General features: G+C 40.6%; 1 protein-coding gene across 1 annotated transcript in view; it reads left to right on the forward strand.

Moving 5' to 3' along the window:
• FRY (FRY microtubule binding protein) overlaps positions 1-16,824 on the forward strand; it is a 241,551-nt gene that overhangs the window by 157,646 nt on the left and 67,081 nt on the right. Inside the window, exons 30-34 of the mRNA XM_081815497.1 lie at positions 7,330-7,429; positions 7,710-7,881; positions 13,794-14,050; positions 14,523-14,669; positions 15,922-16,164. Of these exons, the coding sequence (XP_081671623.1) occupies positions 7,330-7,429; positions 7,710-7,881; positions 13,794-14,050; positions 14,523-14,669; positions 15,922-16,164 (919 nt within the window). The remainder of the gene's footprint in view (positions 1-7,329; positions 7,430-7,709; positions 7,882-13,793; positions 14,051-14,522; positions 14,670-15,921; positions 16,165-16,824) is intronic.

Here is a 16,824-nt window from a genome sequence, read left to right on the forward strand (position 1 = left end):
TTTTTTTTAAGTTACATCTCTCTTGCCCAAAACTTCAGAAAGGAAGAAAAGAAAATGTGACACCCTGGGTTCCATAGATTACACTTATAAAACCACACTCTCTAGTTATGTAAATTAGCCCCTCAGTGAAGTCATGCAGCACTGTAATTTATTGAGTGAAATAATTTCACTATTTCACTGAAATAATTTCATAGCCAAAATGAAAGGGTTAATGAAGACCGCAAAGTGTATAAGCTATTCCCAAGAAAGAGCTTATGTATTGGAAACTGAGAGAAGGCAGCTCAAGTTAATTTTTGAAAAGACTCATATAGACTATTGATTTTTCCTTTTTAATTAAATGTTGAATTTTAAATAGCTACCTTGAGCTACCGGATGAAGGGAATAAAGTGAATGAGCTTTAAATTCTGACCTATTACAACCTATTCTGTTCTAAATTAATAGGAACAGAATATTAGAAGACCTCTACTTTCAATAAACCTAAAATGAACATGCTATTTCAAGAGAGAGGTTTTTCTTTAAAATTTTTAGCTTTCATTTTTAAAGACAGTAGATAACATTTCACATCTAAAGCTTACATTTTCTATAATCTTAATAGTAGAATGTTTATTATATATTTTAATCTCAGTAAAAGTTACAGCAGATGAATATAATCTAAACTGTCCAGTTTGCTATCATTTTATTTCATGATGTTAACATTATGAAATGATAGTTATACCTATAGAATATTACCAAAATAGCAAATTTTTTTGCAAAAATCTTTCTCCAGAGTGTGTTTTTATTTTCAGATATTTTGATATTTTAAAAATAAATTTGTTCACATGACTCTTTGATTTTGAAAATATAGAATATGACTTGGACCCTAGATCCCTTTGACAAAAATTAAAACAAAGAAGTTTCCTCTCTTTGCTGCCTTTCTCCCAGTGAACTCGATGTGAACTGTCCTAGTCAAATTTATTTCATTGCATGGCCATCTCATAAAATATTGTACTGCATTCCTTTGGGTGAATCTAGGTATTTTCCCTTAGAGGGAATGTCTATGAATTTATGTCTATGAATTTAGCAATATAATCTGAATTTCAGTAATATCTCCAGTCACAAAAATATTAAATCATAAAACTCCCCATATTTAGATTTTTTAAAGATATTATTCCAAACTATTCTGCTTTCTTAGACAAATATTGCAGATCAACTTAGGTTCACGACCCTCATGTATCCAGCAGGAAGGTTCGAGGGCCAGACATCGACATGGCCGCAACCTGTCCGCCAAGAGACTAGCCAACCCTTCTGTCATTTGTCACCACGGGGCATGTTCAGAATTTAAAATTTCAGCTGTGGCTTAAATTTGCTCTCTCTCCTCATAAATTCTCAGTCTGCATAGTCTGGATAAGCCTCGGGATTTGTTCGAACAATCTTTGTACTTACATTTTCAGTACTTTTTTTGAAAGCAATTCCGGTGTTTTAGCTTTTGCTTTGTTTTCCACAAGTTTGCTCCTAAAAACACCTAACCACCTTCTGTTATGAAATAATATGTTCCTGAAAACTCATGCCTAAACTGGGTCGTATTTTAACTTTCTCAAACAAATTATCTGTACAGTAACTCCTACAAGTCATATTCTAAAGTGAAGAATCTTTCTTGTAAAGAATTATCTCCTCCTTTTCAAATAGAAATGAACATATGCTGGATTTTTTTTATAGGAATATGGCAGTTTATAACCAGACTCATTTATTAAGGAACCATTTACAATTACTATAAAATACATAAAAAAATTGAACATTTAAAAAAATGCTCCTGAATAAAACTTTCTACTTTTGGTTTTAGAAGAGGGAATTAGCCATTTTTGCATAGTTTAATATATCAATCCCTTTATTCATCAGCTGTGATAATGAAAAAAAAATAGTTCTCTATGTTCTTTTTTTGTTTCTTTTATTTCTATAGAGGACTCTGTGTGTGCGTGCGTGTGTGTGTGTGTGTGTGTGTGTGTTGTGAACTTGGTGGAATCTAATCAAAACTGAATGTAACTATAACTCTGATATATCCAGTGATATTGAGAGATTTGGAAGTCAGTGTGGATCTCAAATAGGACCAGGAGAAGTGAGGATAAAAGTAGAAAGTGATGGTAGAACTGGTAATATTAATTTTGAAGAATTTTTTTATAAAATATATCTTATATTTGATTAAAAGCTATTAAGTGCAGCTCAGTACTATAATTAAACACAAAAGGAAATAGCTCACCTGTCAGGCAGCATTAATTCAAATACTGTTTGATTTCTGTGTGTCTTCTTATTAACTTCCCCTCAACTCCAAATTATATCAATACAGAACAGATAAAGAAATTGAGAAAGAGATTAAATGGATATCCAACATTCTAAATCAAGGTAAATAGTATGCTTTATATTAAAAGTGTAGGCTATTTCCAGCTAGTGGCTTAACTCAACAAAATTCTCTTCACATTTAATTAAATACTTGAGAGTTCTATTGTTTTTACTCTTACCCTCCAACATACTACTACTATGTATTTAGTAAGTGTTTAAGAATTACATATAAGGCCAAAGTTTTAATTTATATTTTGTTGGGTTTATTTTGGGAGGTGGTTTTTGTTGCCATTGCTGTTTGTATGTTTTGCCTTAAGCTAACTTCTTATAATCTTTCCCAATTTAAATCAGCCCCAGCAAACTTGAATTATTACAAGTAGATGTCCCACATGTCTTAAGGAAATATCATCTATATATTACCAAGGAAGACAAGGGAAGCTTATGATTCATGAATCCTAATCACACTCCCTAGCTGGTGATGCATAACCTCATTTGGTTTTGCCAGTCAGCTGGAGATTTCAAGAGAGCACAGAGTTTAGGAATCTGGGCTCAGGAAATGTGCTGTCTTGAGCTTGAATTTAGCTCTGCCTCTAATCAAGCTGTGTGCTCCTGAGCAAGTTGCTATAAACACTTACTGATTTGTAAAATGGGAACACTAGTATGATTAGGTTAAACCAATTAACCTAATGATTAAATTAAACCAATCTTTCCTTTTAATATGGTACATGGTAGCCTCAGAAATTGCAACCATGTACAGAAATGCATGCAGGATATTTACTACTGTATTTTAAAACAGTGAAAAACAACCTCAAGTCTGTTAATAGGGGAATGAGTAAATATGGCATTTCTAATCAAGTCCTTAAAAATAGATTTAGGGTGCCTGGGTGGCTCAGTTGGTTAAGCGACTGCCTTCAGTTCAGGTCATGATCCTGGAGTCCCAGAATCGAGTCCCACATCGGGCTCCCTGCTCGGCAGGGAGTCTGCTTCTCTCTCTGAACCTCCCTCCTCTCATGCTCTCTATCTCTTTCTCTCTCTCAAATAAATAAATAATAGATTTATATATCTGAACATGAGAATATCTGTAAAATATGAATCCAATTTCTTGACCTAAGGCCTAGCACATAGTAGGCACTCTGTAAACACTTACTATTCAATAGCTATTGGAAGTAGAAAGCTATGGTGTAATCCCCTCTATCAACTAATGAAATCTGTTTCTCTCCAGAATACCTCAAAGTTACCCTGAGCTCTGTCATTCCATTTTATATAAGCCAGAGCTAGTGGGTTTCCCAAATTCTTCAAAACCTCCTCTCTTCTAGACTAAAAAAAAAAAAAAAAAAAAGTCTTATTTTTTGTTTGCTTTCTGAATTACATCTGCCTGTTGTATTTATTTTATGATTTGATTTTTATTCCAAATGATCACAGCTGTCTTTATCTTTTACCCTTCCATGGCCTGCATTGAATAATTTAATACTGAAAGGTGTAAGATTTTGTTTCTAAGCCTATTTTAACCATCTAAGTACAGATGTTTTATTTGTACTCCTTCACTCTTTTGAGATCTAATTTTTCACTTCTCTGGACTTCTTTCATTTTCTTTATCTGTGTTGTTATTTCTTTCAGTGTTGTTCTCCATAAAGTCCATGGTTCAGTCCTAAGCAGCTAATTGAATGCACTAATTACATAGTCCAGTGCACGGCCCTGCATAGGAGGGAGGCCTTGTCTTCCCTTTTCCTGCCTTTAAAAATCCCCAATGATCCAGCAATATTTGTCAGTGTCCTTTTCTTTTTCTTCAAGTTTTTATTTATATTCCAGTTAGTATTCTTTTATATAAAAATGCATATGTGTTAAATCTCCGTGTTAGAGACAGCAGCGTAGGTAAGATATCTCTGCCGCCGTGGGGCTCCTGGAGTGTCCTTTCTACTTTCCCAGTCCATTCCGGATGCTACAGTTTGTTAGATTCCCAAGTTAGACTGGCTATGAAATGTAGTGTTGTGGGCTGTCCAGGAGGCTGATAGCACTGTGGATAAGTCCATTCTTTGGAGTCAGACTTACCCAGGATACAGTCTAGGCTCTACTCCTTATACATGAACTTGGTCAAGTACTTAATGTCTCTGAGCCTGTAAGCTTGTCGGGAAGATAAAATAACAAATCTACGTAAAGGCCTTGGCAGAGTAACCAGCACAAAATAGGCAAGTCATAACATAAATGTTACCCATCGTTCTTCATTATCCTCACCACAGCATGTAGGAGGTTTCCCTCGCTTCTCATCTGACAAATCAACCACATGCTTTTTTGTTCATTTAAATGTAAAAGTTCTAGGGACGCCTGGCTCAGTCAGTTAAGCATCTGCCTTCAGCTCAGTTCATGATCCCAGCGTGCTAGGATCAAGTCCCACATTGGGCTCCTTGCTCAGCGGAGAGCCTGCTTCTCCTTCTGCCTGCCCCACCCCTGACAAATAAAATCTTTAAAAAATAATAAAATTAAATTAAAAAATAAAAGTTCCAGAAAAGTAATCATTTTGGAGTGCAAATTAGTAAAGCCATTTTGGAGGGCAATGTGGCAATATCTACCAAAATTTTAATTGCACCCTTTAACCCTGCATCACCTCTTCTAGAAATCTGTTCTAAAGAAATAACATTTGGTGTTATAACAGTGAAAAACATTATAACTATGAAAAAAAAAATGAAAATAACCTTTAAATGACTGTTAATACAGGCCTAAGGCTGGATTTCTCAGGAAACAAACTCCGGGGTGGAGATCTGAGTACAGGATGTTAATTAAGGAATGCCCTTGGGGTCAACATCTATGGGGAAGTGAAGGAAGTAGGACTGGGCAGAAGAAAAGAGACCTCAACTAGTCCCACAGGGGCTACTGCTGGGTATGGGCATGTCCTTGACCTGGGCAAATTTCTTTGGCTGAAGGCAATTCCCAGAGAGGGATTCAGCCAGAGGCCTCAGCCTCTAACACTAGTTGGAGGATTGAGTGCCTCAGTCCTGAAAGGGGGATCCAGGTGGCACACCACAGCATCTGCTATAAAATTGGTTTATTTGTGGTGCCATACTATGGAATACTGTGCAGCCATTAAGAAGACTGGGGTAAGCCTCATTCACTGAAAAACTCACCTCCAAACAATACCTATGGGTAGTATAATCACATTTGTGTTGACAATGTGTGTGAGGGAAGGGTACTTATTTATACACATACTTAGAGAAGGGTGGTTGCCTCTAACAGTTGGGAGAGTGAAAGGAAGTGGACACTTCCACATTTTATTCTATACACTTAACCAACAGCCAGCACCAGCTCGCCAACCGTGTGAGTGAACCACCTTCAGAATAGATCCTCTGGCCCTATGCATTGCTTGAACCTTTTTTTTAAAAAAGTTGTATTCATGTATTACTAGAAAGATAAAAGATTAAATTTGATTAATGTCAAAAATGAAAACCATCCTTTTTCGTGTATTTAACCAATGCTCACTCTAATCTCTGATTAAACTTACTGTAAGATGGGCATGTATTCATAATAGTATTATGCCTTTCTAGAAGGGTGATTTTTCAAAAACAGAACTTAGACAATTGTAATTATATTAGAGAATCAAAAAAGGAACCCACAAGAAAATAATGTGTTTTTTTCACCTCCAAGCCATCTTCTGCTTTCTGAAGTTTGCCTCAAAATAAATATCAGTTACTCACTACCTATGGACCGGACCATTCCCTAATTGTTTATCACACCAAGAGTTTTCTATTTATGACCTCTTTTCCACTATAAGAAAAAAACAAACATTTTAAAAAATCATCTTTAAGGAGTATTATATAGCAAGAAAGGAAAATGAATTTAAGCTCCATATTCCATTTGATTATACTGTAATATCCCTATTACACACATTCCATTTGATTATACTGTTAGTTGGCTGGGTTCCTACTCCCCATCCCATGCATGCAATCAATTACCAAATCATGCCAGTTTTATCTCCTTAGTGTTTTTCATCTCTTATCCCCTCCTTTCTGTCTCTGCCATTCCTGCCCTAATTCAAACCCTCATCAGCTCCCCTTTGGTGTATTGTAACAGCTCCCAATATTGACCCCCCCTACAAGCCCCTTCTCCGCAGAGCACTCAGGGTGCTTCTTCAAAAGTGATGTCATTGCCTAACTCCCCCACTGCAAATCCTGTAGGATCTCCTTAATTTTTAGGATGAAGTCCATAAGCTGGTTATCTTCTGAACCCACCTATCACCCTAGTCCCATCTTCGGTTCCTCTACTAATTCTTTCACTCAGTCTGCTACACAGAGATTCTTTCCTTTACAGAAGGGATCTTGCTGTTTCATTCTTGTCATCTTTCAAAATGCAGTTGTCTCTGCCTAGAACACTCCCCCATGTTACCCTTTCCATGGCCTGGCTAATGTCTCCTGGTTCTTCAAATCTCAGTTTACTTGTTTCCCCCTTGGAAAAGCCTTCTCTCACCCCATGTGTGGTGTAGGTGTCCCTCATTAGGATTCTGTAGCATGCTGTGGCTCCTGTCATCATAACTAGACTGTATAGATTATCTCCCTAACTCTACAGTAAGTCTGCCTTAGAGGAAGCGGCCAGCCTTACTAACTTAGTATCATCAGTACTGTGCAGTTGTTCTGGTATATGTTTGGTGCTTACAACGTTTAGATGGATTGAATGAAAATATTAAATCAGTGAGCTACTGAGAAATGTAAACATATCATCTTCTGTTCTTTCCATTTTTATTTGGTTTTCATTAAAATCTATTTACATTAGATTTTTGTGTGTTCATTTATCCTGGTGCAACAATATTCAATTTTAAACAAAAACAGAGCTATTTCTCTTCTTCTAATAAACAGCAAAAGAATGGGGAGGAGGGGCAATGGCCAAATGGGCATGAAAATATCATTAGTAAGTGTCTCTGAGGTCAGTCGCCATCTAGAATTTTGAGAGGTAATGATTTATCAAGATGACTAACCAGACTGTCTTAAAAACTATGCTGTTTTTTGTTTTTGTGTGTGTGTTTTGTTTTAGGAATTATCCCTTTGACATAGTGACATTGTTGAACCTTGTTCTATTCAAGGCCTCTGACACCAACAGAGAGATTTATGAAATCTCCATGCAGCTCATGCAGGCACGTATCATTTACTTACATAGAAACTTCGGAAAGAGGGTGGTTGATACCCGGATGCCTGCTTATTCCTATATATCACTGGTGGGGATATAGAGGAGTGAGAAGACAGTTACATAACCTTCTCTAAACACAGGAACTAACTGATGCTTTACCTTGAATACTATATTAAAATATGCATTCATTACTTTTGTTACCATGAAACTTGATGAAACATAAATCCTCCTGAGTCAGCCAGCCGATGTTTTTTCATACCGTTTCTCCCTTTCCTACCTCTCTGTAGATCCTTGAAGCCAAACTCTTCGTGTACTCGAAGAAAGTAGCTGAACAGAGACCCGGCAGTATTCTCTACGGAACACATGGCCCCTTGCCACCCCTGTACAGTGTGTCACTAGCACTCCTGTCATGTGAACTGGCCAGGATGTACCCCGAGCTCACCCTCCCACTCTTCTCAGGTACCACGCAAGGACACGTGTGATCATTTCTGCACAGAGTCATCTCCCTTTTATTTTATTTTTTACAAGAGAACAAATCTACGTTTTTACCTATTTACTTTTCAGCAAGTTTAAATCCTTGAGGGGTACAACGTCACATGGACTCTGTGTCCAACAGCCTTAGCAGGAAGGTTGCTTCAGAATTTGGCACAAACCGTGTGGCTGTTTCCATGAGCCAGAGTTACCTTTCCCCAGATTACTCTGGTTTTATTTGGTTTGCCACTAGGAGTCACTGTGTGGTTCTTTGCTTTGTACATATAAGAGTATCTCTTGCCTAGATAGAATTCGGTTTCACCTCAAGCATAAACATCTTCAATTGGGAGAAGAGCTGTGTGTGTTCCTTCTGGTTCCAGAGACCCCTGTTATAGCCAGCAAAAATGGAAAATGGCCTTGGACCACAGCCTTCCAGATACATTTGTTATTTTAGGAGTGCTGTTACCAGCAGGCTTCCACAGGCTTCAAGATGGTGGAAAGAGAATGAGGAGGCCGTAATTTTCCTTCTTCAAGTCTAGTGTCATTTTAGAGTCAAAATTATTGATGCTAGATTTGTAGATCACAATTGCTTTGGACTAACTTCACTTACGTATATAAGGCAATTCTGGAATATATTTAAATATAAAAAGTGTGTTTATCTAAAATAAACGTAGGACAAATGCAGAGATGCTTAGATTAGTCATAATCCTTCTATATACCTTATGTGTGTAAAATTTCCCAAAAAATTAAGTATGCGTGGTATAACTTCTAATACATATAATTGCTGCAAGTTGTTTTTGGTGGTGATGGTGATGGTGTTTTGTACCTTGTATGTTGCTACATTCATAGGTTGTTGAGAGTTTAGATTTTTAGCACATCTTTGCAAGTAGTCTTTGTGAGTAATTTTAAAGAATTACATTTGTTGATTAACTTCCTGCGTAAGGAGCACCTTGCCAAGAGGCTGATTTTGGTCTCTCAGTTGGTCCTCTTTTTCCATCTATGTTACCAGGGCCTTCGTCCAGATCCCCTTCAGTCCCCCCACCCCACCCCTGTCCCAACATCCCCTGCCTGCAGTCCTCAACCCTGCAATCCACCCACTACTCAAAACCAAATATGCACAGCACTTCTCCGCTCAAACTTCTCTGCCCAGCTGTCCTAAAAATAACTGCTGATAATAAGTTTCCATCCATTGAGTGGCCTATACTAGGCACTTTATGGACACTTCATTTATCCTTTGATTTCTGCAACCCCATGAGTAGTGGTTAGAAATGAGACTCTGGGCTTGACAGCCTGGGTCCGTCCCTGGCCCTGCCATTCCCTGGCTGTTTGACCTCGGGCAAGTCATGGAACCTCTAAATTCCATGTCCTTATCTGCAATAGTAACTACCCCAGAGGGTGCAAGGATTAGAACAAGCTGATAAACCCAAGCAGTTAGCCTAGGGCTGGTGTGGAATTACCACCACCACCACTGCAATACCCTTGCTATTTTACAGATGAGATACTAAGGCTTAGAGACATTAAATAATAGGAACTCTTTCACCAATTAAAAAAAAAACCTCTTCTTCCAAACTTGCTTTCCAAACCTTTTCATCCAAGAACCTTCTACTCCCACCTCACTTGACCTTTTACGTGCCAGGCCCTTTTGTCAATCCTTGCTTCTGTGCATGCTCTTCCCTTTGCCAGAAATGGCCCTTCTCTCCTTCTCCCTAACTCCAGTCTTCCTTAAGACCTAACTGAAAATCTGGGGCACCTAGGTGGCTCAGTCAGTTAAGCATCCGGCTCTTGGTTTCTGCTCAGGTCATGATCTAAGGTCATGAGATCAAGCCCCGAGTTAGGCTCCATGCTCAGAGGAGAGTCTGCTTAAGATTCTCTCTCTCCCTCTGCCCCTCCCCCATCAAATAAATAAATAAATCTTTAAAAAAAAAAAAAAGACAATACCAAGGGTGTCTGGCTGGCTCAGTCAGAAGAGCATGTGACTCTTGATCTTGGAGTCATGAGTTCAAGCCCCAAGTTAAGTGAAAATCTCTCCATCTATCTGCAACAGAATTAGTCACATCCTTGCCTCATGCCTGAAACAATGGGGGGACTCCAGAAAAGCCTTCTTGATAAACTAGTAGTTCTCTTCTTGGAAAACTAAAATCTATTTCTATTCCCGTCAACCAAGATTTGAATGCCACCTCCATGCCAAGTACTGTGCTTAGGTCCTAGGAACACAGATGCGAATAAAACAGTCTCTCTCTCATCAATGGGTCATAATCTAGTAATAAGGAAAGATGTGCAGTCATATGGTTATGATACAGAGCAGCAAGTATAATTTAAAAAAGCACATACTGTGTATGAGATAGAAGATAAGGGGATAATCAGTTATTGGGCCAAGAATATCAGGCAAGACCTCCTAGAGAAGTTGGTGTCTGAGCTGCAGTTGGAAAGGGGAGTAGAAATTTGCAAAGCAGACAAGTAGTTGACATTACAGTTGGCAAGTAGATAGGTATTACAGACCAAGGAAAGAGCACGTGGGTTGACTTAGAGGTATAAAATAACATGCTGCGTTCGAGAGATTATGTAGTGGTCAGTTTGGCTACTACAACATGCAGGGATGAGGGAAAGCTAGAGATGGTCATGGACAGACAGAGAGGCAGAAGTCAAGTCTTGGAAGGCTTTGTATTATTGTATTGTACCCTAAGGAGTTTATAGGACAGTAATCTCTAGGTGCTCCTGAAACCCCTCAGAGCCCTGGGAACAGGAAGGGCATCCAACAAGCTGCTTGGGTTCTGAAAGCCACTGATCAGTTTCAAACAAGAGGCAGGGACAAGAGCAGAATGCATTTTAGAAAGACTGACTGTGTGTGAAGGATGGATAAAAGAACATCCAGTCTAAAGAGAGAGGATCTGTTGAGAAACAATGACAGTGGTCCACAGAGGAAATTATGAAGGCCTGAACTAAGACAGCCCCGTGAGAGTAGAAAGGGGAGACCAGAGTCAAGAGCTTCCAGGCAGGGTACACAGAAGGGAGTCCCTGGTACGATATCTGGGAGGTAGGGGGTGATAGCCCCACCTCAAGAGCCAATCCAGAGAAATGGGAAGGCTAAGGACAAAGCAGAGATCCTGAGCTCAGCTTGGGATATTGAATGTAGGTGTCTGTCAGACATCCCTATGTAGAGACAGACTAGAGTCAAGGGCAGACCAGCGCTAGTGACTTATGGAAGAATAGAAGGGGGTAGAACCAAGGAAACAGATGAGATCACGAGTGGAGTGAACACAGAGAGGAAGAACGCACCCAGACACCCAGCTTTTGAGGACTGGGCCCGGGAAGAGTGAGGGAACAGACAGGGATGGAGGCCCATTCAGAGAGGAAGGAGAACACCTAGAAGGTGGGCGTCATGGAAACCTAGAGAAGAAAGGATTTTGGAGGAATGAGTGAGCAGTCCACAGCCTTGACTGGATCAGAGAGCTCCCAGGAGATACGATCTAAGCATCACCCTCTGGACCTCACAGTTCACAGTTCACAATTATTGGTAACTGTCAATAGTTTCTGCAGAGAAAGTGCAGTAGAAGCCACATCTCAGTGGCTTGGCTGAGAAAGAAGGAAAAGGAGAGGATGGAGCTACAGTGGGATGCAGAGCCTGAGGGTGAGCAGGGGATTTGAGCTTGTTGTTTGGCTGAGGAGAAGCTGGTAGCAGGCTGGGCAACTCAGGGAAGAGGAGGTAAATAGTACAGAGTGTTCAAGAACAAAAGAAGTTCATGCAGTGAGTGGCACGCAGGTGCAATCTAAGTTTTTCTTCAAGAATTGACCTTTGGGCTATTTTGATTTATGAGGAATAACTTGTTTAAAATAACATGGAAACAGGAGGAGGCTGTAGAGATTTTCTAGCTCTTGTTTTCACTGCTTCTACTACTAAAAACCCTGTGGTGAGATTTTTATTGCCTGTAATGTCAGATAGGTTAATTCCTTGGAAGTAGCCAGGTGAGTTGCACAGGTCACTCCCAGAGGAGCCAGAAACTGTACGGAACAGCCATCTCACATTTTTTTTAATTTGTTGCTGGAGGGGTGAGTGGGGGTTGTTTGCATGCCTGTGGTGTTTTCTCCCCCTTTCCCTTCAGAAAGACCTCTACAATCCTGGCCCTGATTTAGGTGCCTCTCCCCACACACACACCAGTTGGACCTTGCGTCTGGCAGACAAGATGTAATAAACATCATAAATAAGCAAATCATGTGATGTGTTAGAAGGTAATCATTGCCTCAAAAAGACTAGAGGTTTTTATGCCACTGTTAAAAAATGTATTTTTAATAGCGGTTGTCCCTCCGATAGGAAGGATTTATTCCCCTCCAAATTCCCGATCCTTTTCTAGCAGAGTTAAAATAGTTCTTTTGCCATAACGTGCCCTGAATCCTTGTAACCAGAAGGCCTTTTCCTCCACCGAACCCCTACAACACTCTGTTTGTTCCTCTTTGTCACTTGCTACCTCGCCCCAGAGTTACCTGTCAACATCACTTGCCTCAGAGCCTCCTCCTCAGGGACACGAACTAAACCTTGAGTCCTTGCTGGCTCCACAGTGCCTAGCACAGTGACTTGCCCCTAGAAAAGGCCCCGTATGTTGAATAAATAAATGTTCTGGGATCTGAAGGATCTGAATATGTGTCATAAAAGTTCATGATATCAGTCATCACATCCCTAAAGTTTAGAAATTAAGTCAGTTTTGAAATTTTGAGCTGTGTGGAACATCACAGCTTAACCCTGATTATTGCGGCCCAGCATTAAATATATTCATATTCTTCAAAAAAAAAAAAAATGGTAATTGTAATTTTAGGAAAAGGGCCAAATCAATTAAAGCTACTGTTTCAGAGATCTAGTGGATTATCTTGGTGTAATTCCTGGCATCTTCGTTGTTCTATTGTTTAGCAGCCAAGAGCTCTCCAAATGAGATTACATGCCACGCTGGGTAATAACAAGTGCATCAGACTGCTTTCGAATTTCCCTTAGGATAAAACCGTTTCTTCTCTAGATGTTAGAAATAAAAGATTACAAGCAGCTTGAAGCATATAAGTAACGCTGTGCTTTTATTTCTATAGAAAGCTTATTCAGATCACAAAATTAAATGCTGCTGACAGTGAAACAAGGCATGAATGCTATCACAGAAAATAAGGGTGAAATCACTGGGCTGAATGTCCAGTTTTACCCTTTTGATTCATTTATTTCATAAAACAAAGTACAGCACTGAGCATGCGCCAGCCACATAGGTGGCAGTTTTCAAGTCGATACCAGGAACGTGAGTCCACATGCTGGAGGCTCACTTCTCAGTTTTACAGCGCAGAGTTCATGGAAGACACTTGGTAAACTATCGGAAGAGTGGAAAGATAATAGTCCTTGTTACAACAGTCCCGACCACTGTTTATTAAGCTCCTCCTGGGTGCCCAGCGCTGTGCTGAGCATGTAAGATACCTTATGATCCTATCTCTTAATCCTCACAGTGGCCCAAGGTGGTCCCATTCTACAGATGAGGAGCAGAGAGGTTAAATAACTAACACAGAATTTCCTGCAGCTGGTAGGTAACAGGAGCTGGGATCTAATCACATGTCCTGATTCCGAGCCCCTTGTTTTGTCCGCTCTGATGCGCCTCTTCCATAGCAGTGGATTTGAACTCATGAAGCCTCGCGCCTCACTCCACTTTGACCAAGCCCATGCTTTTCCCGCTGTGCTCTCTGACGACGCTCCACAGAGCGCCAGACGCAAGAGACTGGAGGACAAGCCTCACTTGTAAGATTTGGAGGCCTTGAGGAGCTGCTGTATGTGAAAATGCCTTGTACACTGAAGTCACTGTTCCATCTGTCTGCTGGTGTTAATAGCTTCATTTATTTCAATGCGATAACCTACGGCTCTGTGTCACTGCCATTCCCTTTAGAGGTCAGCCAGCGGTTCCCCACGACACACCCAAATGGGCGTCAGATCATGCTCACCTACCTGCTGCCCTGGCTGCACAACATCGAGCTGGTGGACAGCAGGCTCCTCCTCCCGGGGTCAAGCCCCAGCAGCCCAGACGATGACGTCAAGGACCAGGAGGGGGAAGTGACTGCTTCACACGGGCTGAGAGGCAGTGGCTGGGGCTCCCCGGAAGCCACGTCACTGGTCCTGAATAACCTCATGTACATGACGGCCAAGGTAAACTCCGAGGATCCATGCCTCAGAGCACGGCTCTGTCATCCAGGGAACCCCTGGGTTGATCAAACCCTGTGCTGCCCACTCAGGGCAAGCGGCTCTTACCATGAAGAATCGCACAAATAGGGCATGGAGCATGGCGATGGTTGCACAGTGATGTGAATGTACTTCAGGCCACTGAACCGTATGCTTGAAAATGGCAAACTTTATGTTATGTGTGTTTTACCACAGTTTTTTAAAGTAATACAAATAAGAACCCTAACATATTAAAAATCGTGACAATAAGTACGTACATTACTGCTTGGTGCATTGTAAGTTGCTGAAAAATGGCATCTGTCTGAAGAATGGCCATGTCTCCCCCTTCTTAGGATTTTGAGATGGCCGTGACCCTTATAACAACTTTTAATCAAGCATTTTGCATCCTGCCATTTTTCCCACACGTCTCCCGGGCTGGTTTTTCTCTTGTGTGTTATAGTACGGCGATGAAGTTCCTGGACCAGAAATGGAAAATGCTTGGAATGCTTTAGCCAACAACGAGAAATGGAGCAACAACCTGAGGATCACCTTGCAGTTCCTGATCAGCCTGTGTGGGGTTAGCAGCGACACGCTTCTCTTGCCCTATGTAAGTGTCCCTCAGACTCTCGGGAGTCACTGCTCCTGCTGGTTGTATTTGCAGCTGCGAGTCAGAATGTGCTCTTGGCGCTGAGTAAAATGGAGATGTCAGATTTTGTCAGTCATGCTCATCTCCCAGGAGCTCATCTACATGTTACATAAAGTGTCCTTCTGCCCCCTGAGAAGCAGGCTACAGTGTCCTAGGGACACCTGTCATCCTCTTTCTAAGCCTTTGGACACAGAAACTTATGAATTAAAGTGGATATTATCCTAACAGCTACTAAAAGCTGCCTTCTGTAAACAGTAGACCCACTATATAAGAGAAACTCAGTAACACATTATATTATGACTAATAAAAATGCTTCATGTTTACATCTTGATGCTCTTAAAACAGAATAAAAATGGGGAGTATCCAGGTGTTTCTCTTCAAATGTAAGTGTTAGGAGAGAAATAAGCAGAGAGAAATCTTCCTGAGATACATGATATTTAGTGTTTGTATTTAAAGGTGATCTGATCAATAAAATGACAACATTTTTAAAACCCTAATTCATATATGCAACCGATGAATCATAGAACATTGTATCAAAAACTAATGATGTACTATGTGTTGGTTAACTGAATTTAAATTTAAAAAAATTTTTTTAAATAAATAAAATAAAATAAAATAAAACCCTAACTCAGTTGGCATTTGTGTGCTATTGGTTCTTGTGAGAGATTTTCTTCCTGCCCGCTGTTTTGAACCACCTGAGCCCTACTGCGGCTTCCATGCCTCAGGGTGGACGGTGAGGGCCACAATAAGGTAGAGCTTTAATCCAGACTTATTTTTAAAATTTAAAACCCTACAAACAGCTAAAATTCACTTGTTTCTAGGGGAGTAGAGAAGAGCAGGGGACTGGATTCCTTATTCAAACAAAAATAACTTGCAGCTTTTTCCCATGGTTTGTATAAATAAACTTGTTTCTAGATAAGGCCTTAGCGGGCAAGTTTTCAGCTGAGAGAGAATGCATGTGCCCCAAAGGTAACTTTTGTAAACGTGGCCATTAGGGCAGATAAGGCCTTTAACATGTATTTCTGTCAGACACGCATGTGCAGAGAGGCCAGTTTTAATCCAAACGCTTTGGTTCATGCTAGGAGACCATGAAGCTGAGCTATCAGGATGGTAGCTCTGGGGAGGACGCATTCATGGAAGGGAACAGGTTACAGTCTAGCATTCTTGTGGGCGAGGCTCTGGAAGACATCCCTTACGTTCTGTTTCTTCTCAGATTAAAAAGGTGGCAATCTACTTGTGTCGTAACAACACCATTCAGACCATGGAGGAGCTTCTCTTCGAGCTGCAGCAGACGGAGCCGGTGAATCCCATCGTCCAGCACTGTGACAACCCACCCTTCTACCGCTTCGCAGCCAGTAGCAAGGCCTCCGCGGCAGCCTCCGGTAGGGGGAGGGCAGCTGGGTGGACATCTTGTCTTGGATCTCTGGATTTTTCTGTATGGAGAGCACTGCAGGGATAGGAGTGTATGTGTGTGTTACTTTTTCTTATTCCTGTGTGAACTTCATTTAAGAGATGGCTTCAGGGGCACCTGGGTGGCTCCTTCGGGTAAGCATCTGCCTTCAGCTCAGGTCATGATCCCGGAGTATCGGGATGGAGTCCCGAGTCAGGCTCCCTGCTCCGTGGGAAGTCTGCTTCTCCCTCTCCTCCTGCCCCTCCCCCTGCTCTTGCCTGCGTGTGCATGCTCGCTCTCTCGCTCTTTCTCACTCTCTCAATTAAATAAATAAAGTCTTAAAAAAAAAAAAGATGGTTTCAGAATAGCTGAGACTCTTTTTTTTTATCTTCACTGGTTTAATACTATAAATAAATTACATTCATAATGATTTTCATATTATCTATTTATTGTCAACCTTCCCAGATTCTTATTTTTTATTTTTATTTTTTTATTTTTTATTTTTTTATTTTTTTATTCTTATATTATCCCCATACATTGCATCATTAGTTTTAGATGTAGTGTTCCATGATTCATTGTTTGTGCATAACACCCAGTGCTCCATGCAGAATGTGCCCTCCTCAATACCCATCACCAGGCTAACCCATCCTCCCACCCCCCTCCCCTCTAGAACCCTCAGTTTGTTTTTCAGAGTCCATCATCTCTCATGGTTCGTCTACCCCTCTG

This window comes from Leptonychotes weddellii, chromosome 3, assembly GCF_054177405.1.
Source record: "Leptonychotes weddellii isolate Sample4059 chromosome 3, ASM5417740v2, whole genome shotgun sequence".
NCBI classification, from domain to species: domain Eukaryota; kingdom Metazoa; phylum Chordata; class Mammalia; order Carnivora; family Phocidae; genus Leptonychotes; species Leptonychotes weddellii.